Source organism: Diadema setosum, chromosome 19, assembly GCF_964275005.1.
Source record: "Diadema setosum chromosome 19, eeDiaSeto1, whole genome shotgun sequence".
NCBI classification, from domain to species: domain Eukaryota; kingdom Metazoa; phylum Echinodermata; class Echinoidea; order Diadematoida; family Diadematidae; genus Diadema; species Diadema setosum.
Genome location: NC_092703.1, coordinates 8,712,438 through 8,736,134, shown reverse-complemented (window position 1 = coordinate 8,736,134; position 23,697 = coordinate 8,712,438). Strand labels below are relative to the sequence as shown.

Genomic DNA, 23,697 nt, shown 5'->3' with positions numbered 1-23,697 from the left:
ATACATATACATGTACATACAATCCAAGAATATTGGAGATAGTACGTATGACATCCACAAACTGCAATGTATACAAATATGAACAGCTGAGCTTTTTAGTAGCAAACTTCTCTTTTATTGCTGTAGCATAACTTTATATAAATAAATAGAACTCTTTGGCACTATAATTACACATGTTCTAGATATATCATTCATGGAATTTTCTGTCGCATACAAAGCAAAAATCAACAGTAACACAGTCAACCCATATAAATACATAGGAATAACCACAACCATAAATAATGTTTTGAGTTCAAGTGAATCCACATATGTACAGCATAGAGCAGAACAGTGGTGTACATGTCCTGACTTGATAAATTATTGTGAAAAACCTGCAGTCTTTTTTTTTTCATATCATGAATTCACACCAGTGATAATGTGACATTAAGGAGATGGATTATGTAAAACTGAAGGTCTGCTTTTGAAGTTTACAGCACATTGGGAAAACGAAGTCATAGGCCATACCTTGTTTTCAAGCTCCAAGGAGTATTGGTTACAATATTAACCAGCCTGAGGATGAATTCAAATACACTGCACTCCTGTTATAATGAACATGGTTATAATGAATTTCTGGATTACAACAAAGTAAAAATTCAGGCCGCAACATTATCCGCTCTATGTTTATCTGTCGAGTTATAACGAAATTTTGATACACATGTACATGTACAATGAAAGAAAACGGCTGGTACCGAGGACTTCGTTATAACAGGAGTACACTGTATTATCAGCTTCTGTTCTCGATGGTTGACTTCTCACAAGTGGATCAGCAAAATGTCAACAAACAGTGACACAGATATCGGTGTGTGGGACAGTGAGATCTATAGTTGGTATGCTAGAACATAAAGTTGGTACAATTTGAAATTTGGTTGCTGATGATTCAATCTCATGGAGATTTCATCTTAACAGTGCCATATTTTGTTACTTCTACTACATTATATAATCTGGAAAAGTTTTCTGCGCATTGGCGACACCAAGAATTGAATATTTACTAGGCATAAGTGTTGCCTCATCTGCAAGTAATTGTAATGATATAATATCCTACACTAAGAAAATGGGTACCCTGACACAAAAGCAGTTACTGTTATTTTCAGTACAGATTGCATATATATGCATGTGTGTAATCATCATTAAGACAGAATCACATGCTTCTATATCAACTGGCAGATGCCTCAATATTCATTTTAGAAAATGTAATATCAAATATTCACAGTTTTTGACTACTCACGGAAAAAAAAGAACCTTGATTTAATGTTCATCCCTTACCAAACTCTGCAGCGATTATCATCAGTGTCAGAAATAAATGCCTAAGCAACTTTCATAGGAATTACAAGTGAGGGTGGCTTCTTTTCGAGCCAACAATCATCAACTTTAACCTTGGAGTACAGTGGTATACTGCACAAACCAGCAAATGGATATATCTTTCATTATCATCATACATCCACCAGCATGAAAAATTGACCCATTCACATTAGGAAAAAATGCACATACAGGGAGAAAAGATGACAACAAAAATGAAACATATCTTGTATAAAGATAACATTTGAACAAAAATGTGAAGATATAATCAATGTCCTCATAACTTTTTCCCCATGGAAAAGAAGCTTGACGCTATCAACTACAAAACATTCTAGAGTGTCAACAGCTACCTTCATCAAAATATGATTGGCCCATTACCATCTTTATGATTACAAAACAATGCTCTCTAGTCCCACAGTCAACAAATTGCTGTAGAGTTAACACAAGACAAATTAGTTCATTACTCACATACACTCTAACATGACATAAAGGAAACGGGTTATCTGACCCTCACATTTTTCAAAAACCAAGTCTCAATGGGCTCCTAATTCACTGTAAAACATAACTTAAAAAAAAAAAAAACTAAATTCATTGAACAATCAAACTGAATGCTGTCCCTTATAATTGGAATCCAAGGAACACATAAAATAGCATCAATGTTAAGACTGTTCTGGTAAGGTACCATTATGGAGCAGGAATGAATTTGAAATCAATGAATATGAATCCATACACACTTGTGCTTTAATAGCTTTTTTTTGCATATGGTACATTGTACATAGTTCAGCTTCAAAAGACAGAACCTATGCTGGCATACAAATTACAAGCAGAACAAATGCTTACACTTTCATCATCTCCACAACTCCAAAAAAAAAAGTAAATCAGTTCTTGTAATGCTGGACACAAGGCATGAAAAAGCAATGATATCAAAAAGGAAATCTCTCTTCCAAGAACTAACTTCGTCATCTGAGTTCATTTCACTCCTTGGAATTTTCACACACAAGTTTTTCATTCACAGTGTATACTGATATTGAATACATCGTGGCTGGAATACTACACTCCTTCCATATAGTACTGGACTTTATGACTAAAGGTGTGAGTCCATATCTAAACTCTGGAATGTGTTGCTTTGGTGGTCTCATGAAAACATCTTCAAAGTTTTCAATGTCTTCAGCGTCCTCAAAGTCTCTCGGTATTGAAACTGAAAGCTACTTTTAAAGTGAAATTTTTTGCTGTGTAGAAATTTGACACAAGAAAAATGAAGCTAGCATGAAAATAAAAGCACACTCTTTTTTTGACTTGTTCTATGAACAGTACTTTATATCTTATTTCTGCAGAATTACAAAACATGCAAAATTTATCATTCATACCTGGCTGAGTGCAAAAAAAAAAAAAAAAAATGAATAAAAATGTTCACTTTTACAATATGTTTACAAAAAAAAAAAAAAAAGCTGTATCAAAAGCCTGATTTACTAATAAATCTAAATTTATAGATTTTCTTTTCTCCCCGAGGACCTAACAGTGAGCTCTTTGATCCATTGGTTGACATGTGATGCATTTCAGACATTTTAACACTTGGAATCTAGTTTTTATACAATTGTCATTGATACACAGGGCATACATTGGTCAGGCTTTCTGGTTGTCACAAACAATGCCTGTCACAAAAAGGACACAAAAAGCATGAAAATATCAGTAAAGTTTTCTTTTACTCATTCTTGCCTACATGCGACAAGAGTTAAGTTTTACATATGCAGCCTCTAAAAGGTCCTGAGAAGTAACACATGCCTTCTTCGGAATGCGAAAGATTAATTCTACATTGGCTTGAAAAACAAACAAAACAAAAATATCACGCAGTTTGTTCTGCTTTCCCATTGTCAAGTTGAAAGAAACAATGCGTATGGAACAAAATAATGACAATAATATTCACACATCTATACCAATTGCGAATTGCGCAGCTCTGAAAGCATCTCCATGGCAACTCCCTAGACTCCCTTGTTTGTTTCCTCAACTTCCAGTGCAGACGGGGCAGATCCAGGAATTCCGTAAAGAGGAGGCGCCTTTACAAAAATTAAAGGGGGATGCACACACCCCTTCCCCATTTTTTTTTTCTTATTATTTCTTGTGTTCTAACGAAAAAAAAAAAAGGGGGGGGCGTGCACCTGGTGCACTCCTCCCTGGATCCGCCACTGAAGTGTGTGTATTTATAGAAGAAAGGGGTACAATCACAACATCCCCACTCAGTCTAAATCTTGCATAGAAACATCTGCAAAATAAATATAATTTTTTGTTTGTTTGTTTATTTTTTTTTGCTGGATGTGTTCACTTAACAAGATTTCCCTGCACCTCTTGATATCGAGTTCCGTACATTACCACGACAGGAGTTGTATAGAAAGCATGGGAGTTGATGCATCAGATTCCAATACACGACCCTGCATACATGTTGAAACATCATAGAGTGTCACAAATCGAGAGGCACCAAGCAGCGAGATTTGTTGGCTAGGATGGACAGTGGTGTGGGGTTTCCAGAGCTCCCCTATCACCCAGCGTAAGTTTCTGCATCCTAACACTTTTGCAAACGTCCTGCATCTCGACGATGCCACTATGGTAGTACTTCTCGACACAAGACGCTCCGAAAGCTGCAAATTCGACATCATCCAACATCTGCACTGCAGGCAAGGAGATGCGCCCTCAAATGACTACTGGACGGAGAGAGGGAACAAAAATCTCAAACAAGCTCTTCCACCTCTACTGGGTGATGCAACTGGACCCCACGTCCTCGGCGTACTTGTCCGAGATCAGGCTGCGGAGGAGGTCGATGTCCTCCCGAAGCTTCTGGACCTGCGACAGCCTGGCCTTGATGACGGTCTCGCTGGTCGGGGTGTCATCATCATCTCCAGGCTCGTACGACATCGCGGAAGAAGCTGTGTTTGGTAAGAAATGATGCACAGCCTCTGTTAATCCTATGTGTGCTTTGGGTCCAGACTGGCACAGAAAACTTCATAGCCTTGTACACACTGGCCAAAATCTTTGACACAGAGTTAAAGCTCCAGGCATTAGAATTCATGGGAGCCTCTCAAACTAATAGGCATAAATAATGCATTTAAAAAAAATACTCTTTCAGAAACTGAGAGAACACACTGCTCGAAATGATATCAAGGCTTTAACCCTAACTAGGCCGGGGGGGGGGGGCCTCCGAGGCCCCCCCCCCTCAACGTTTCGCGCGATGTATCGCTATCGCGAGAAGCTATCGCCGCGACGTTTCATGACTTTTTTCTTTCGAGTCTCCCGCATCTTTTGACACCAAATTTGCGATGCCCGGGTGCGCGGTTCCGAAGTTGCGCATAAATATGCACGTGCATGTCAGACCAAAAATTGCTCAAAAACGTGAATTTGTGTACAATTTCAATGCAAACTGTGTTTACAGACAAATTTCATAAATGCATGATTATTTTGGGGTTATATTGATTAAAATCAATTAATAACGCATTTTCTTGTTCGGAACAATGTCACGGACAAATTTCATCGAAAAAACAATGAAAAACATAAAGTCGAAAAAACAGAGAAATACATAAGAAATTCAAAAAACAATAAAATACTTAGAAAATTTTTTCTGATTGCGCAATTTTTTTCTCTTACATTTGCTAAGGACACTGAAAAGAATATTTACACAAAAAATGTGCCTGTTTTGAGCTTTATTTAGTGATTTATACCAAATTTTCTGATTTCACGCATCATTATGCATAAATTAGCATAATTTAGTGTAAATGATAATTTTTGAAAAAATTAACTTCATGGTACTTTAGATTACATCATAGGCAATGCGCGTGCCAATTTTCGTCGCGATCGCGCAGTCGACGGCCGAGATCCGGAGGGGGGGGGGCCTGGGAGGCCCCCCCCCGGCTCTATCATCTACCTGAATAGCCCGGCCTAGTTAGGGTTAAAATGAGATAATATCCATGTCTCTGATATGCCTAGCAGCATCTACAGGAAATATGACTTGCAAAAGTTAAATGCAGGGTTTAAAACACTTTTTTTGGACTAGTCATGAGAAACAAAACACACCTCCATGCTTTACAAGACCCAAGAGCATGAGCTCACTGAAAGTCTTGATTGGGTATTCCTTGGGAGTTTTAGCTGTTCAACTACAGAGGAACTTTGTTATCAAAAGGACCTATAAACTAAATTCCTTTTTTCAAATCAGGTTTCTCACTATGTTGGGGTACAAAGACAGGGAAATAGAAAGAGTTGCAACCTGCAAGATCACCTTGTTATGAGAGGGTTTTGCCTTACATGACCTCTTTATGAGGTTCTCCTGTATTACAGCGAAGTCAAATGAGGGAGGCGGGGGTTCAAGACTCACGTCTGAAGCCAAGTAGGAGGGAGACGTTGGGCTCCTGGCCCTCTGCCCTCTGGCTACACAGCTCCACCAGTTGCTGCAGGTCCTGCACGCACCGGGTCAGCTCCTTGACCAGCTGACCAGTCAGCCGGGCCTTGTCGGAGGAAGCCTTCAGCTCCAGGGTGCGCACGCTCTCCTGCAGGCTCAGGTTGTGGTCGTACAGCTCCTGGCTCTGGGATGCCAGCTGCTCGCAAAAACAATCAACAAATAATCTTGCAATTACACATACACGCTCTTTATAACATGCACTAGATGCCTATCGGTCATTCAGCTGTACATCAAGACAGTGAGAGAGGCTTCAGCAATACAGTATTCTTAGGATCAAAGGACTTTTGATTGTAGAATTGTAGAATTTGTAGACTTTTATTGACTCTTTCGACCCCCTCTTAAAGGTATGAGAGTAGAAACAACCATAGAATACAACAGAGAAAGCAAACAAACAAAATATAATAAAATGATGTATGCAATCAAGATTTGTAACAGAATACCCGTTTTCCAATTTCACAAGGTCCAATGGGGACAAGAAAGAGACGGAAACCTTGACAATATTATTCATCCTATTACCAATACATCGTTTTAGGTAGGGTTATAGCAAGAATAAATTGTGAGGAGAAAGTTGAAGTAGCAAAAACTTGACTTCATCCTGGCTTTCTATTTCTAATCTAATAAGATCCAACAGGGGAACAAAACAGATGAAGCCCTTGATGATGCCATTCATCCCATTAATAATACATACTACAAGGTAACATTATGGCAAGAATGAATTAAAGGGGTCAAGAAAAGTACACTGACCTCCATCACAGCTTTTCATTTCTAATTTCACAAGATCCACTGGGGTAAACACATAGATGAAGTCATACATAATACCATTAACCCTATCACCACAACATCCTTCTAGGTAGCTTATGGCAAGAAAGAATTGATATGGGGGGGGGGGGGTGAGGGGGGAAAGGGGGCAAAGAAAAGTACACTGACCTCCTTCATAGATCGACTCATCTCCTCCATAGAGCGCTCCTTGTCCTTGACCTCCAGCCTGAGGGCGGTGATGACCCCTTCCTCCTGGAGGAGGCGAGACTCCGCCTCCTGCAGGGCCCTCTGGTGCTCCCCCTTCACCTTCTGCAGGTGCTTGTGCTTGCTCTCTATCACCTGGGGTATGGAGGGTGGGGGAGAGGGGAGGGGTTAGGGCAAGAGCAGAGATGATGGACACTGAGATTCAGTGGTTGTTGCTGTAGTAGTTGTGGTTGTACTTTTACTTTGCATTTGTAGTTGTACACCTGTAGTTGAAGTTGCAGTAGTAGTAGTAGTAGTAGTAGTAGTAGTAGTAGTAGTAGTAGTAGTAGTAGTAGTAGTAGTAGTAGTAGTAGTAGTAGTAGTTGTAAAACTGTAGTTGTGGTCGTAGTTGTTGTTGTTGTTGTTGTAGAAGTACTTGCAATTCAAGTTGCAGTTTTTGCTGTATTTGTAATTGTAAATGTAGTTGCAATACAAGTAGCAGTTGTGGTTGGTATGACTGCTGCTGCTGCTGTTGTTGCATTCAAATCTAATATGTTTTCTTCTTCTTCACAACTTTTTAAATGCTTTTGATTCCAAGGTAGCATATACTGTACAATACATTTAAGGTTTCTTGTCTTCATTTACCACTCTTGATAAATGTGTAAAATGTATAATAGCACAAAAATAGACTGTGAATCTCAAACTCCTGACTTAACTGGTCAAATCGGAAAACAAGTCCTCACGAGAAAGAAAAAAAAAACATCGACAACAACTTCTATCTCACTAGGGGTCTACAAACCTTCTTCAAGTGCTCCACACTACTGGAATGTTTCTCATTCTCTTCCCTCAGCTGTACAAGCTGGTCCCTGCTGCAAAGCTCAAGATCGGTTGGGTCACCCGTCTCTTTGGAGCCCAGTGCTGACTGTAGCTTGCCCATCTCGCGTTTCATCCTGAAAGGTTTCAGATAATTTCAAGACCACATTCATGATGGAATCTCAGTACATTTACAGGGGAACCTTGTTACAGCTAGGATCTAAAAACCATGATGATTTCTTTGTTTTATGTTAAAGGTTTCTCACTATATTAAGGTACAAAAGCAAAAAACTATAAAAATTGCGGGAGGGAAAGTAATCTTCAGAGCTTTGACTGAGACTGAGGCTTTGCCTTTGCACGCAGCTTTCCCGTGGCCTGCCGTAATCTCGGCTGAAGCTTAAATATCCCTTCCCCCGGCATTGCAGGCCACTCGTGATGCTGGTACCCGCTTTACGAGCCAGCTTCTCCTGCGGAAATTTTGACGCCGTACAATTTTCTGAAATCGCTTCCATGGCTCACAGAAGACAAACTCAAATGATTGGAGACGTAAAGAAACCTATGAAAACCACAATTTTGCGAATGTGGCTTGATCGATAAATGGTGGGAAAAGGGTGAAATATCTCGATCAAAATGGTGACTAACTGCTTAGGAGCACATGCTACAAATGAATTGATGGCACATGTGTACGAGTTGGATCTCACATTAATGAACTACAGATATTAAGAAAAATAATAATATAGTGCTAAGAATATCCATGAATACCACACAGCACTTGTTCAGTAACGAGAACTGCTGCCTACCTCTCAATCTGCAGCTGAAGTTCGTTCTTCTGTTCCTCGAGCGAGGAGGCCTCCATCTTGCTCTTGAGGGCCTTCTGTTTGGCCTTGGTCAGGGCAGACTCCAGGCTCGCCACCCTCTCCTCCATCACTGCCTCTTTCTGGTGCAGACTCCTGATGTGATGAGGGGTCGTCAAGGAAACCCCTCCAACAACTCAAGATTTACAGCCTCTGCATGGTTAATATACATAAGCCTCTACTGGGATCTCTACCCCCATCAATGATTCCATTCCAAATCTCGATAAATTACAGACAAATTGATCAAAACCACTTTTACGATACCCTACACCCCCATCCCCTTACTGTGCTAAACATTGAGCCCACATTCACACAGGAAACCAGCAATAAGGTCGTCATTCAATGAGGTATAAACCAGCATTAGGCTTATTGTCTACTTCCTAAAAAATACAAAAACAAATAAAAAACAAAAAACAAAAAACCTGGTAGTAATAAACTAGCAACTGAAATCTAATTATGAGCTGGACTCCAGATCTAGCCAATTGTTTAGATCTTTAAAGGGGATGGCTAGTAACTGATCAGTAGGAATCAGTGAGAATGCTGGGGGATGATTGTTCCAATTCTTGTGGGATTCATTTAAGAGTACATTATATATCTATTGTTGCGTGAAAATTATTTGCTTCAGAATGGTCTCATATTCAAGTAATGTGCAGTTTAATGGTTCCAGGCTAGTATGCCTGTACAGTGACGGGTGATTAAACAGCAAATTACTTGAATATGAGACCGTTCTGAAGCAAATAATTTTCACACAACAATAGATATATAATGTACTCTTTAACGAATCCCACAAGAATTGGAACAATCATTCCCCAGCATTCCCACTGATTCCCACTGATCAGTTACTAGCCATCCCCTTTAAACCACAATTTGTGTTTTTGTTTGTTTTGTTTTTTACACAATGCAAATATCAAAACAAAAATATCAATGCTGTCAAAATCAGGTTGAAGAAGAGGATATGGTTTCAGTGCTCTCTCGATACTCGTCTGCCGTCGGGAGGTCGTGCATGTATCTCTCCATCTTGCCGATCTTCTTCTTCAGCTTCTCGTAATCTCTCTTGCTCGTCTCCGCCTGAGCCCTGGAGCTCTCTACCTCGGACTCCCGATGCCTCAACTGGGGTAAGGTAGAATAGAGGAGAGATTTGTAAACTGTCTGCTGCCCTCTTGTGTCAGAGAGAGAATTAATTTATCACTCCTCACATTCCTGTATACAACCAGATTTCAAATAATTATATCTGAAGGCTACTTAGTTTGTAATTTTTCCTGGAAGTTCTCATATATAATGAGAATATTTCCCCCACATTTCTTTGTCCATGTTGTATAGAATTTGCCCTGGAGCACTTTGTTGTGTATCATCAGTATACATCAAAGTTTTGAACGCGTAACAGACAATGCAAAGGCCACAAAAAGGCAGTATAAAGGTGGTTTGTTTTTTTACATGTTAAATCATTTACCTCTGCCACAGAGGTTACGTGTCTGACAGCATTAACTTGTCTGTTTGTTCGTCCATTTGTCTATCTGTTAGGAACATGACTCAAAATGTTATAAACATATTTTTGAGAAATCTTTTAGATATGTCCAGCATGGTAAAAGAAGAAGAAAAAAAAAACCTTCATTGTGTAAACTTGCAAGCCCTGGTAATATCAATACTCCCAGTCAGTTAAATGCTTTGGCTATCTCATCGGTTTTGAATCCCCACTGCAAAATGAAACATTGGAGGCCCTTGCAATAATAGAGATAGGGGAAATAAAGCTGCATACTAATAGTTAACCCGTTGAAGACGAGTCTCCAGTATACTCGGGCAGGTTTCTACAGGAAATCTGTGTTATAGCGAAAATCAGCTCGTCCTCAACGGGTTAAGGAAAAAGGACAGGAGTTTTGATTGTTCACTGAAAGTTCAAGTAATTAAGCAGTACGTGTCCTTAGTCCCACACATACCTGTTTCTTGAGGTCTGCAATGGTCTTTTCATTGGTGTGCTGAGAGGCCTTCATTGCCTCCTGAGCCTGTCTCATCTCGTACTCCACTTCCCTGATATAAGAAACAGAAACAAACCAGGGGCCGTTTCATTAAGAGTTATAGAAATCCAATCAAGTTGAATCACCACTTCATTATATTTTTTTTTCCTTTTCTTCAAACTTGGGACCGTGTGTCACTTCACCGCATTGGAATAAATGAAAGATACTAGATCAGAGAAGACCAGGAAATGAGCATCATAAAATGAGATGAGATGACCACATAACAATTTCTGAGAATTCTGAGTATTCCTCAGAATTTCTTTGAATTCCTTGGTAATCTGTGCTTGTCCCAATAGCACTCAAGAAACATATCAATAGCAGCTTTTTCAATTACATATCGTTTTATTTCAGTTAATTTCATTCGCTGTCATTTCCAACAAGAATGCGATTACGGCAAAATATTTACTTACATAGTTATGCAGATGAATACAACATTCTAATATTACAAGGAAATACTGTGAACAGAGAAGCTGCATCAACCCAAAACTTGATTCTGATGACATTTCTGTGTATGAATTAGCCCGTTAACGGGCTGTTTTTGCTGCAAGACGCATTCCCCATAGACTTCTGCCCGAGTATACTCGAGACTTGTCCTCAACAGGTTAATATGAGTGTTGTGAGGTATAATATCATAGCCTCTTCCAGGTTACACGAGGTCAATGAAAACCTGTGAAAGTTTAAAGTCACACAAAATTGTTCATGATATGTCCAGTTTTGATGAATGTTCTATCATTCTCGGACCTGTTACATAAAATTGTAATCAATCATAAGTCAGATAATCAAACATAAGTCAGGCATCAGCCAATCAGAACTGAGTATTCAGAGACATATGCTTGATTTCTGACTTGCGTTTGGTCTCAACTTTTATGCAATTGAGTACTGGTTGTATAGTTTTACTCCGTCTGATGTAGTTAATCTAAGCGTGATGTGGATTACACTACCCTCACTCACCCAAGCTTGCGGTTGAGCTGGTCTCCTTCAGCTATTCGTGCTGTGGACACTTCAGCCAGCTGGGCCTTCAGCGAGGCAATCTCATACTGATATTCCTGTAATCAAACAATGGACAGATAGATAAATAAATTAATAGATAGCTAGATCTAATACTGGTATTCCTGTAATCAAACAATAGACAGACACATAAACAAATTTAATAATAGATAGCTAGATCTAATACTGGTATTCCTGTAATCAAACAATGAACAGACAGATGGATAGATAGATAGATAGATCTCATACTGGTATTCCTGTAATCAAACAATGGACAGACAGACAGACAGATAGAGAGATAGATAGGTAGATAGATAAATAGAGGGATAGAGAGATAAAAAAACAGATAGATAAATAGATATAGACCGATATATGTATAGATAGATAGATAGATAGATAGATTAATAGACGGAGACATTACCAAATAAGTCAATAAATACATAGCTTAATAAAATACCTACACGATTGTACATGTATTGATAAATAAATGCAGCAAATAAATAGTTAGATTATAATAATATTACATAAATAAATGAATGAATAGGGTCATAATAATAGCCAAGAAAATAAATGAAGAACTACTGTGTTATCATTTCATAATAGTTTCAGGGAGTTGCAGAAAGGGACTGCCTTTAAACATGATTCCATGTCCAAGTCCTGACATCGCAATACCACAAGATTTGATATCATGACAGTGTGGTCACATAGCTCAACAATCCAGGAAACACAACAATATCACACCATGGAATGTGATAGTATTCTCTGATATCCATGGAAACATGTCACTTGATATTGTGCCAGTGTGGGAGTATTACTTTAATGGTATGCCGAGAAAATACAGAAACGTTACAGACTGGAACTCATATTAAATTCCTGGAAACACACCCTTTGATATCTAATTTTGATATACTATTTCATATTGCAAGACTGTGGTAGTAGCAGCTAATTATCCTTTAAAAATACAAACATTTCATATTGTGACAGAGTGGAATTGCTACTTTATTTCTGGAAAGAAAGCATTTGACATTTTACTTCATAAAGATATGTAACATATATTTCATTTATTATTTCACTTTTGATGTATCATTTAACGTTGTGGCATAGTATGATGCAATTTTCCTGGAAACCATGTCATATCATTTTGTGAAAGCATGGTAGTGAAATTATTAAATTATCAATTTCTGTTAACACACCAATATTTGAAAGTCTCAAGCACGGTGGCAAATTGAAACAAAATGCTGCAAGTCAACATGACTTGCAGCATTTTGAATTATAGGATTATGAACAGTGGGACAAAATATTTCTGTACACGGAATGTCGATCTTATTTAAAAAGAACAAAAAAAAAAAAGAAGCTTGCCTGCATCTTTAAGAAAAGCATGTCACCATCTTCTCGAGAGCGTGCAAACATCCGTTGCCTAGCGATGGCCTCCTGCTCCTCATTCTGTTTCTGTAGATGGGCAATCTCCAGCTTTTGTCTGGCAATTGAAGTGGGGAGGGAGAAGAATGAAAAGCTTGACTGTGCATATTTTGATACAATGCAAATGCACATGAAATGTAATATATTTCCTGTCTGCTTCCTGTTGTTGTTGTTGTTGTTGGTTTTTTTTTACAAATTTGAAAGAAGAAAAAAAAAAGAGATTTGAACATCTGTATTAAGTCACAGGGAAAGCTACTTAAAATCTTCTGGAATTTAACAGTGTTAAACTTCAACAATAACATCAATGCATGGAAGGTTTAAAAACAGAAAAAATCTCTTCCCTATACATTTTGCTGAAGAATGACTACTGACATGTCTGGTTTCAAAATGCAAGATAAGTTATGAGTAATTCACACTTTTTGTATTGGTTCTCTGTTATAATGACAGTCTTGGGCAAATGTCATACAATGCAAATCTGATTTTGTCCAAAAATTTAGCGGTCCACAGGAAGATGAATGTATGGAAATTCAAAGTATGAGTTATTTGGATAAAGCTTTAACCAGTTTCTCTTTGAATAAATTTGTGTGAACAGAGAATACCGACATTTCAATGACAGGTTAAAAATGTTGTAGTAGTATCATCCAACTAATCAATTATGCCACCTCAATGAAACCTAATTTGGTTGAAATACATTGCTGTAAAATCAAGAGGGAAAGATCCAGAATTTGTAACACCTGCTCACCTTTCAATTATGATATTCCTTTCATGTAACATGTTTTCCTTCGCTCTTATCAGTCCCTCCATGTTGGTGGTGTCGGTGCTCACCACCCCTAGTCCAACATTAGGATCTCCCAATGTATATGTAGCTCCTGTTGCGTGTCTGTGCAGGCCATGGCCTCCTCCACAGATTGAGGAGGGGTGGCCGGCGGGATTGAGCTGGAGGTGTTGCATCTGCTGCTGGAGTTTCAGCTGCGAGTCCAGGTTGTGCTGCCACTGGGACAGGTTCATCTTGGTGTGATGCGGGACTGGGTAGCCTGTTGTCCTGGCAACCGGATCCATGGCGGGATAGTCTGGGTACTGCGGGTAATCGTGGAGGTTTGACTGGAATGGCTGGGTGCGTTGGGTGGCATCATAAGCCGTGGAATACTGCGGATGCCGCCGTAAGTGCACAGGACTCTTCCGCAGTTGATACGCAGACTGGGAGTGGTGGACAGGGATGGGAGAATGCTGGGTGGGATCCTCCTTGCCCGCCAGTATCCGGGGGTCTTTCACCTCCATCAGCGTGGCATTGGGGATAAAGTCCGTCTGGTTGAGGGTGTACTCCAGGTCCAGAGCCTCAAACTGGTCCTCCGCACCATGGTTGAGGATCTTTGGTCCGTCGTCGTGGGGACCGTCGTGGAACGCGACCACATCTTCGCGTCCATCTCCGCTCCGCCCCCTGGGACTCAACCTCTCTTTGGTGGCGGGCCCTCCTCCAATGTCTGGGGAGAAGAATGATTTTGAAAGCATGACAAAACTTTGATAGTTCCTGCTGTCACTGATCGCTGTCTGCATAGTGTGGGTCATACAACACAATCAAACCAACTCCAGTATTCATCTCATCCATGCTGATAGGATGCATGCACTTCAGTGCATACCACTCAAAGATGATCCCATAGACTTTACAGACAACTTTGTCCCATGCAGACATCTCTGCATGTTTGCCTGTTACACCAATGCAGAGCAGGCGAAATTCACTCTAACGTCAAAGTCATATCACAAAATTTATGCAAAGTGCAAGTAATATAAGAAGCACAAAGTACCTGTCCCATATCCACTGGTCCAGGGCATAAATCTGTGTGATGCAAAAAAAAAAAAGTTTAAAACCTCTTGTTCGCTGTCACCAAATTTTGATGTGGGAGCTCTACCACATGCTGTGGTGCTTCGTAGCAACTGAACATTTATTAATTGAATGATGCGGAAGAATTTTTCTGGCAGAGATGTTACACACCATCACATTCCAATTATTATCTAAAGATCTCTGAAATATGCTAGCACTGTGACGTACCTGTGGCTCCACACTACCATGCAGCAAACTCTGCTGGTACAGAGAATGCTTTCTCTTCTTTCATGAAAACAAACAAAAGAAAACACCACACTTAAAACGCTCTACCTCGTGACAATGTTATCGGTGGTATTGTTTCACATACAGTTTAATGGTCTTTGATACACTGGCATACTGGTACTCGCACTGTGTAACATATTGTAAGTGAACCGGCAATATTCAACTCCTCCAGCTTTGCCCATTGACTGCTTAGGACATCCTATGCACTATAGTAACAGTGCTATTATACCAATGTCTTGAAGGTCCTGTTTCCCTCTAAGTTCATGTTTATATTTCCTATGTTTCTTGCAATCTTGAACAATTGATATATATATCTTTTACATGATAAAGAATGGATGAGTAGATGTATTCTCTCAGTGGAAACAACAGACATTCTAAGTAGGTACAAAGTAAATTTCCCATTCATACATCATCATTCTTTTTGCCTTTTTCTGTAAGTCTTGGCTTTCAAACCTATTGCTCATGTACAGTGTCAAATGCAACATGCAATACATGTAAATCTATTGGAAATATCAATATTTATGGAGATGATCTTTTTTCCCCGATCTTCTTTGATCTACTTCTCTGATTGTTATATATGTGTGTGTGTGTGTGTGTGTGTGTGTGTGTGTGTGTGTGTGTGTGTGTGTGTGTGTGTGTGTGTGTGTGTGTGTTTGTGTGTTTAACACAAAGCAACAGAACATTGGAATGTAATTTCCCTTTAAGGTAAATATTATATCAGGCAGACATTACAAAATGAAGGCATGTACCAGTCAGAATTTTGTGTGTTTGTTTGTCTGTTTTTGCTTCTGGGTCTGATGAGGTCTTTGGAATTTATCTCACTACATAGATACAGATATCTAAACCATGTTGGCATCCAAATGAGGTGGAGCATAGAAATTGCTTCAATACCAATGATGTTGGGTGATCCGCCCAGCCTAACAGGGTCCAATTGGTCGAACTGGTCATCCGCTAGGTCTCCATCCAGCTGGTTGTTGTTTGGCAGGACCTGGGCCACGGGAGGTTGGTAGCGAGTCTCTGCAGAACAGACCAAGACAAGACACCAAAAAAATAAGATTGCTTTACCCTGATACAGACAAGACTAATCCACACAAGACTCATAAGGTGCATTCACATTGGAGTTACTGTGGTACATTTGTAGTAAATACCACTGTAATACATTCCATGGTATTTCAGTTGGTACATTTCCCATTCATGAAATGTCGTGGTCTTTTTGGCCAGAAAGTACACCTCTCAGAGGTAAGCACTGCTCATATGCATGCCTCCTGTCAAAATGTCCATGGGCCAGTAATAAAACAGGGCAACAGTCATGCATCATTAACAAGTGAACAATCACATCTAGGTATGGAAATTTAGCCTCATGTCATATTCATGGCAATTTTATTTACAATGTGAAAAAAACAAACAAACAAAGACTCTTGTGTGTCACATCAATCTGAGTATCCTGTTTATAATAGTGAGAAAAGGAGAAACTCATACATAGCCCAAGATGATTTTTGGTACTTGGCTATCAGCTGTTTTCTACATTTCTGTTTAAGTTTATTCATGGATCACTATATGCAGATTGTAATCTGAGCATAAAACGAAGCAAAAAATGTGACACTGTCAAAATGAATCAATCATGCCAGCACAGCAACACACATTAGACAATTGATGCCATAGATATATATCTGCAGGCACTTTGCAGTTCTCTGTTTTTACTTATACACCTCATGAAAAAAAAAATTACATTACCGAGACTTGAGATTGTTAAACATTAACTGAAGTAACCATCATGGAAGTACACTATGCCCTGCCCCTAGAATATAATAATGATAATAATGATAAATAAATGGATTATTCAAGTAAATAAATAAAGGACTAAACAAAAAGTCAACTAGATTTAAAATTCTGAACTTGACTGCTTCAGAAAGAAACCTCTCAAGTGTGATTTTTATTTAAATTCCCCGTCCATATTCGCTGCATTAATTTCAGTGAATCAGGAAAGTAGAATGGCGCCTGCCTGGGATTACAATCCAGTAAACCCCAGACTAATCCTTGGATTGATCTCTCTCCTCTCATCAAGCAGAAGTAATCCCTTTCACTGACAGTTACAATGCCTGCCTCTAATGATAATGCTCTCTTTTCACAGCATATCTTTGTAAATAACTGTGTCAGGTGATATCTTACCGTTTATACAAACTGATTTTTCTTGTTAAAGCTATTCCAAATTCCAGCTCTTGGAATATCACTGAAAAACAGGATTTAGTGTTTTGTCTGAAAACTGCACAAAGGAGGAAAGACAGATTAGGCAGTTTCGTAACGAAGTGTATGTGTGTGTGTGTGTGTGTGTGTGTGTGTGTGTGTAGTGGTTTTTTTATATCATTTCTATAAATACTTCCCGAAGAATATTTCGGTCTCCATTGTCAGTTAGGAACTTGAAACAATAAAGCTAATTGTTCATGATGTGATATATTGAATTCTACTTGTAGTGCGGAGCTGTAGTAAGAATGCAAGTACTTCAAGATGCTGATTGCCTTTGAGAACAAGTTCCTTGCTACCATATTGTTTGCATCCTTCATTATTTTGTGTATTCACTATCACCACAATGATTAGAATCTAACCCTCAACTTTTGCTATCAAGTACACTGTGTATCTGCTGAGTCAAGTACAAGTACTTTTAATACTTTTATGAATACACACCATCACCACATGACAAAAAAAAAATAATGATAAATAAATAACAACAAACAAATGCATTCTACAGCCAATCAAGTGTATCCAATTAAAGTCTCAAATTTCAACTTCATATCTGCTGGTCACTTAATGCATTTTATAAGCTGTCTGTGCCGGAGGCTATTTCATGTATGTTCACTAAACTGTGCCGTCTCAAATTCAAGGTGATGTCACTGACACTTACGAGTCTATCTAGAAAACTATGGAAAACTATATCAATGAAAGAGAAAGTAATGGCCTTTCATACTTAAAAGATGTAAATCAGTGTCATGTCATGAATTATGTGACATCATATGATCTTAATATCTAAATATGATTTACAATTTATGAATAATCATATTGCTTATTCAAAAGAAACCACTAATGAAAAATATCCATAGCCTTTAAAAAATACAGGAAAACAATTATCAATTTTGAAATCTTCATAATAAGCTTTCCAATGGTATATAACTCATAGGGTATAATGCTTACAAATATGAAGAAATATTGAATAAAACCTGATAGCTGCGGACTAGTTTGGTCTTAAAACTCATAAACAGTAAAGTATGTACATTTTCCACGCATACAGCAGTGTTCCATCTATACATAGATGTAAACCTATTCTGTCAGCAGCCTGCTGTAGACCTCAAAAGTGAACATCATTACCAATCCAAATATCAGTGACAGGAAGTGAAGCAAAGGACTGTGGGATATCAGGTCAGAGTTCACAAGCTATAATATGCTCTTTGAATGACATCATCATGCAGAGGTTTTTGAATACTGTGTACCCATTGAGATTCTTGCTACAGATTATCCCGGCTTTTGCAGCATTTGCTTAAACTACGGGACATCCCGTAGATCGACAGATATGGATTAAGTTCATTTATCTTGAGATCACTACGGCTTGTGATCTAAAAAAAGAGTGTCTTTTTCCCATTTAAGATTATGTTTACAAGTGCCATTTTCCCATTTAAGATTATGTTTACAAGTGCAAATTATTATGGCAGAGAGTTTTTCACTGGACAGTATACAGTAGTTAAATCTTGATATATTGTTCATAGAATTACATTCACATATCAAACATCAACAGTCCACTGCAAAGGAGCAGAAATAAACCATTTCATTTAAACTACAGAAAACACTCAATTTCGTATCCTCAGACAATGAAAGAAGAGATATGAACAGGACTTGATATTTCCTTGCTACATTTGAACCGATTCACTATTAGAAATCAGGATGATATTCTAATAAAAATCAATACATTTGTATTTTTTCAAACATTATAAAAATGTGTTTCAAGAATTGCAGAAAGTCTCATGAAACCCTTCTTGATAAACAGTCCAAAAGAATGACAAACATACTCCAACAACATACAGTATTCTCATGCATGAATATAGATTACTGATCATTGTATTCCTTTTTAAAGCAATTTCAGTTTTTTATCAGCACACACAATGGCCTTGCAATGCACCACACCTAACCAGTATCAATCATCACCTGGAGGCCTGCTCAAACTACCAGATGTTACTTCCAGTGACAATTGATACATCATGAATATTCATAAGGGCAGCCTCAAGGATGGAGCCATGAATATACAGAGAGGAATAAAGTGCGATGGCTGCCGTACCATATGGCTCTACTGCAGTAGGAGACCTCTACAACGGCGGTGGTAAATTATTGATTTCCCCGCTTCACACTGGACTACTTTTAATAATGCAGATCATCCAAATGCATAGCTCACACAGCTGTCATTACGGTGTGTAGATACACAGCACATGATATCCAGTATGAGAACCAGTCAATTTGCAACAGTTTTGGTGCAATCGCTGGTGCAATCGCTGGTGCAACCTACACATATAATGTTGATGTGATCCAGGAACTACATATCATCCCTTGGGTGACAAAACCTTGTACATGTGCACCTACAAAAATCATCGGTTTTCAGGAGAGCAATTTTTTAATTCATTTCTGCAAAATTTTTGTAAAATAACATCAATGTTAAAGTCAAATGATGTAGAAATACTGTTTTGAGTTCATTAATGCTTGGACATAATGTTTTACAACTCGCATTAGTAGTTTTTATATTCAAAATTGAATTAAGAGGTTTTTAAAGACAGTATTGTGTACCTGTTGAAATACGCAATACCAGGTCTAGTTACCCCAGAAATGTTATGATGCATGTTGGATCAGGATATCATGATGGAAAAAAAAGTATTGTGTGAAATGTACAATAATACAAGTATTATTGTGCACTAATAAGTCTACTGTAAGCTGCATCTGTCACAGCACTGTACATTGGCAATGAAAATTAGACCTGGAACATATGAATGAAGTACCCAGGGAATACTCTCCTATGATGCATAAATTCTGTCAGATCAAGCAAAATTCAACATGCTTGAAACATGGCTTACTGAGATACACTCTAGTTTAATAACTATCACTCTTTCATTACATACTTGCCAACTTTACCGCATTTGGCGGTAGACTACCGCTTTTGACAAATTTCATTAGCATTCAAGCTAGCGCTGCTCGCATAGGCATCTTGGATTCTACCGCTTTCTCAAATGAAAATGTTGGCAAGTATGTCATTATGGCTAGTAAAGAAAGAATAAGTGTTTACATAAGATTTGTATATATTTGGTGTCCCAAAGTATAGAATGTTATAATATGTGGTCTCATCACAGACTAAAAAACAGAAAGAAGATAATGACAACAGAACGGCACAAAATGCTATGCACAGTATGACAGGAAGACAATGATGTAATCTCATCTAGGTGTGGGTAAAGTTACACCTAAAATGTGTGGGTGGGTATTCAAATGATATGGTGGGTATTCAAATGATATGATGGGTATTCAAATGATATGGTGGTAGTGGTGGTGGGATGGGGGAACCTATGGGGGTGGCAGATGACTGGCAATGCATGTATCTGATGACTTGCTAAGCCAATATTGACATTCCACACACACATGGTACATCATGCAAGCAAAGAACCCAAACTCCCCATAGTGTTTACTCACGACAAAAATGTAAACTTCAAAGGTTTTGAGATAATGACATTCTATTCTGACTAACTGAACTGCACTGTGACCTTCATGTGCTGTCACATGGTGTGATCGCCATGGAGACGTTTGTCCGCTTATCAGCGACTGTAAGCAGTGGGAGCTACAAAGTACACATTACACACTACTAGATAAAACAATCAATGTTCCTAGTGATAATACCCTTCTTCTATATCACATGCAATATATTCTTTCTCCTTGGAAAGAGTAAAGACTGACTGATCTGAATAAGGAGGAAGAACTGAATAAATGTAAATAGTATGTGAAACCAGTAACTCTGATAGATTTTGAAAAAGGAATATCAATATTCTGAAGGTGAAAACCTGGTGTTTTACAACTTAAAAGTAGGAGTAAAACTACATTAAATATGTATGATGGAAAGACAATATTAAAGACACACTTTCAGAAAACATGAAATAGCCAATTTGATCATTTTGTTTGTTTGTTTGTTTTTTAGGCGAAACTTTATTTTGTGAACACTATTATTCATGAGTGATGAAGTCCAAGGGAGCATGTTGAATATCACTCAATTCTGTGTAAGACCTATATTAAAAAAAGAATTCTCAAAATAACTTTAAATAACATTATATGCTCCTTTCTTTTATACTCAGTACTTTTTGTGTTAAATTTGCTATTTCATGACAGCTGCAAAAACCTGAACATTGAAAGTGAACTGATCATTTCATAGACCTTACATTGTGTTTTTGAAATTTACTGCATTGCATTTAAAGAGAAATGAAATCAAAAGGAAAAACTCCTTATTGATGAGCAATCCTGCTGAACCATTTACCATGTCTATTTACCTGAAAAATCATGATCATAATCACTTTGCTCATTGTCGGTTATTGTTGTTGCGGTGAGCGGGAGGGACGTGACAGACCCATCATCGAGGTCAACGTCGCCATCGTCGTCGAGGGCGTAAAGTTCGTCAAGGTTCTGGAGAGAGCGGCTGAGGTACTTTTGGAGAAAGCCCTCACTTTCATCCTGTTTGTGGTAGACCTTGTGGCGGTCCTCTCCCAATGCGAGGTCCAAATCGTCGTGGTGTTTCCTCCGCGCCACTTTACGCTTCACGGTCCTCACGGAACTCATATTGCACTAGCTGAAGCAGCAGAATCTCCTTGAATCTCAAATCCTCGCGATGCGGTCATATTCCATGGTAATCCAATGTAAAGGAGTCGTCAAAACTCTGATTCCACATTAGTGAAGAATGATTGACCAAAATACTGCAGGCACATTCCCACTCTCGAGTCGTGTAGGAGAGTGCTCAGTGCCATGTCGCCATTCTTGCTGGCAGACTTAGAAGAAAGCAGCTGGTATCTGCCCGAAGTTTTAACTTTAACACTAGTCAAAGCAATTAAGCAGCTGGAATTTAACCACCTCAGGACCAACTTGTGAGATAACTACTGACAGTGCATGCACAAGACAGCCAGTGGTAACAACAGGACCAATCTTATTGATAGCACTAAAATCTGATAGCGCTACATTAAACTCACAGGTACCCAGAATGAATGGTGCCTTTATAGGAGACTTCAAAGTTCAGTGATGTCATAAAAATGCATCGCACAACAAGCTCCGAGGTCCAATCAGCCCCCTGCAAAGAATGACATCATGGTGATTAATTGCTAGTACAACCCAACTCACACACCTACACACTCCTCGTTGGAAGGGAACTCCCAGACGGTGTCGTGATCAATACACTAATCAAACATTCTTCAATGCAAACATTGTCGACAAAGCTTACAGTGTGAACAGGTCTATTTCTGAAGGCAATTTACACATTGACACAGAATGAATATAAAGTGAAAATACGACAACCATGACTAGGACAGCAAGTTACTAGATGAGATACAGAGGAAGAGAATTTCCACCGCAAGTGCCTAATTACCATTTAGGAGTTTGAAAACAATCAGTCGAATCACAGATTTTTCTTCTCTTACCCCCCCCCCCCCCCATGAAAATGTAGAGATTGACAAGTTTACACAACCAAAGAGCAAACTGAATAATACGCTGTTTTTCCACAGTGAGACTGATTACAATAAATCCATTGAGAGAATCCAGTCAGACTGTCAGATGAACACAGAGAAACTTGAAAGAAAATCATTCGAAGTGAACCATCCAATTCCAGAGGTACCATTCTCCTGAAGCACTTCTTGATACACTACTACAATGTACCTAGCATCTGCAGATCATACGATGATTGTTCCCAACAGTGGGAACGAACCAGAACTGATGTGTACATGATAGGTAACACAAACACACACACATACAACACACACACACACACACACACACACACACATCATACTCACACATGTCCTTCTTGCCATTGACCGTGAAACCCAAGAAGGACAATATTTGTGAAACGAATCCAAACAAAAACTCCTGCCAGACACCTTCCCAAGGTCCCAGAATGGAATGCCGGTGGTCATTTTTCACTTCCAACTGAATCACCAGACTGAAAGCATCATTCACTCAGAAAAAAAAATCTTGGTTTGGTTTTATCATTTCATAGAAAGTTTCCGTTTCATTTTGTCTATTCCCTGCATCTCAATAATAAATTCATATTACAAGATAACATCCCACATGGGAAATGCATCATCTGTGCCATTCACAAAAAAATTGAGCTACAAATATGTAACTACAAGACTGAGTTCCGGAAGAATCTGAAAAACACAGCAGGCCCACTCACACAGTACACACAAGTTATCAATTGATTTTTTGGATCGGGATGTAAGAATCAGCACTATCACAAGGTTTTTAAAAAAAAAGAAAAAAAGAGAGGAATAAATGAAACCAAGATAAACTGATTTTTGCATTGCAATGAGCATCGCAATAGTTACTAATTTCCGTGCTCACAAACAATAATCATCAGTTTTTGCATCACTGTGCAATAATTGGGTTTATAAAATGGGTTCAAGAATGTAGCCAAGAGGAAGCGCTGAAATGAGTCACGTGTGCTTTGGTTATTCTAGTCCCATCGCACTGCGTGTTAAATCCTATTGCCGATCGTCTGTGTGCGCGGCGGCTCCTTTGAAT

The 23,697-nt window shown here is 38.7% G+C and overlaps 1 protein-coding gene across 1 annotated transcript; it reads right to left on the bottom strand.

Annotated features, from left to right (window-relative positions):
• Window positions 1-3,917: 3,917 nt before the first annotated feature.
• LOC140242979 (centrosomal protein of 85 kDa-like) lies at window positions 3,918-21,751 on the bottom strand. The gene is given in 12 exon segments (XM_072322721.1): window positions 3,918-4,253; window positions 5,693-5,912; window positions 6,704-6,874; window positions 7,518-7,668; window positions 8,332-8,486; window positions 9,343-9,495; window positions 10,320-10,367; window positions 11,339-11,443; window positions 12,744-12,861; window positions 13,546-14,284; window positions 15,799-15,924; window positions 21,465-21,751. Coding segments are annotated over 12 exon segments (2,448 nt in total). The 5' UTR covers window position 21,751; the 3' UTR covers window positions 3,918-4,077.
• Window positions 21,752-23,697: the final 1,946 nt, after the last annotated feature.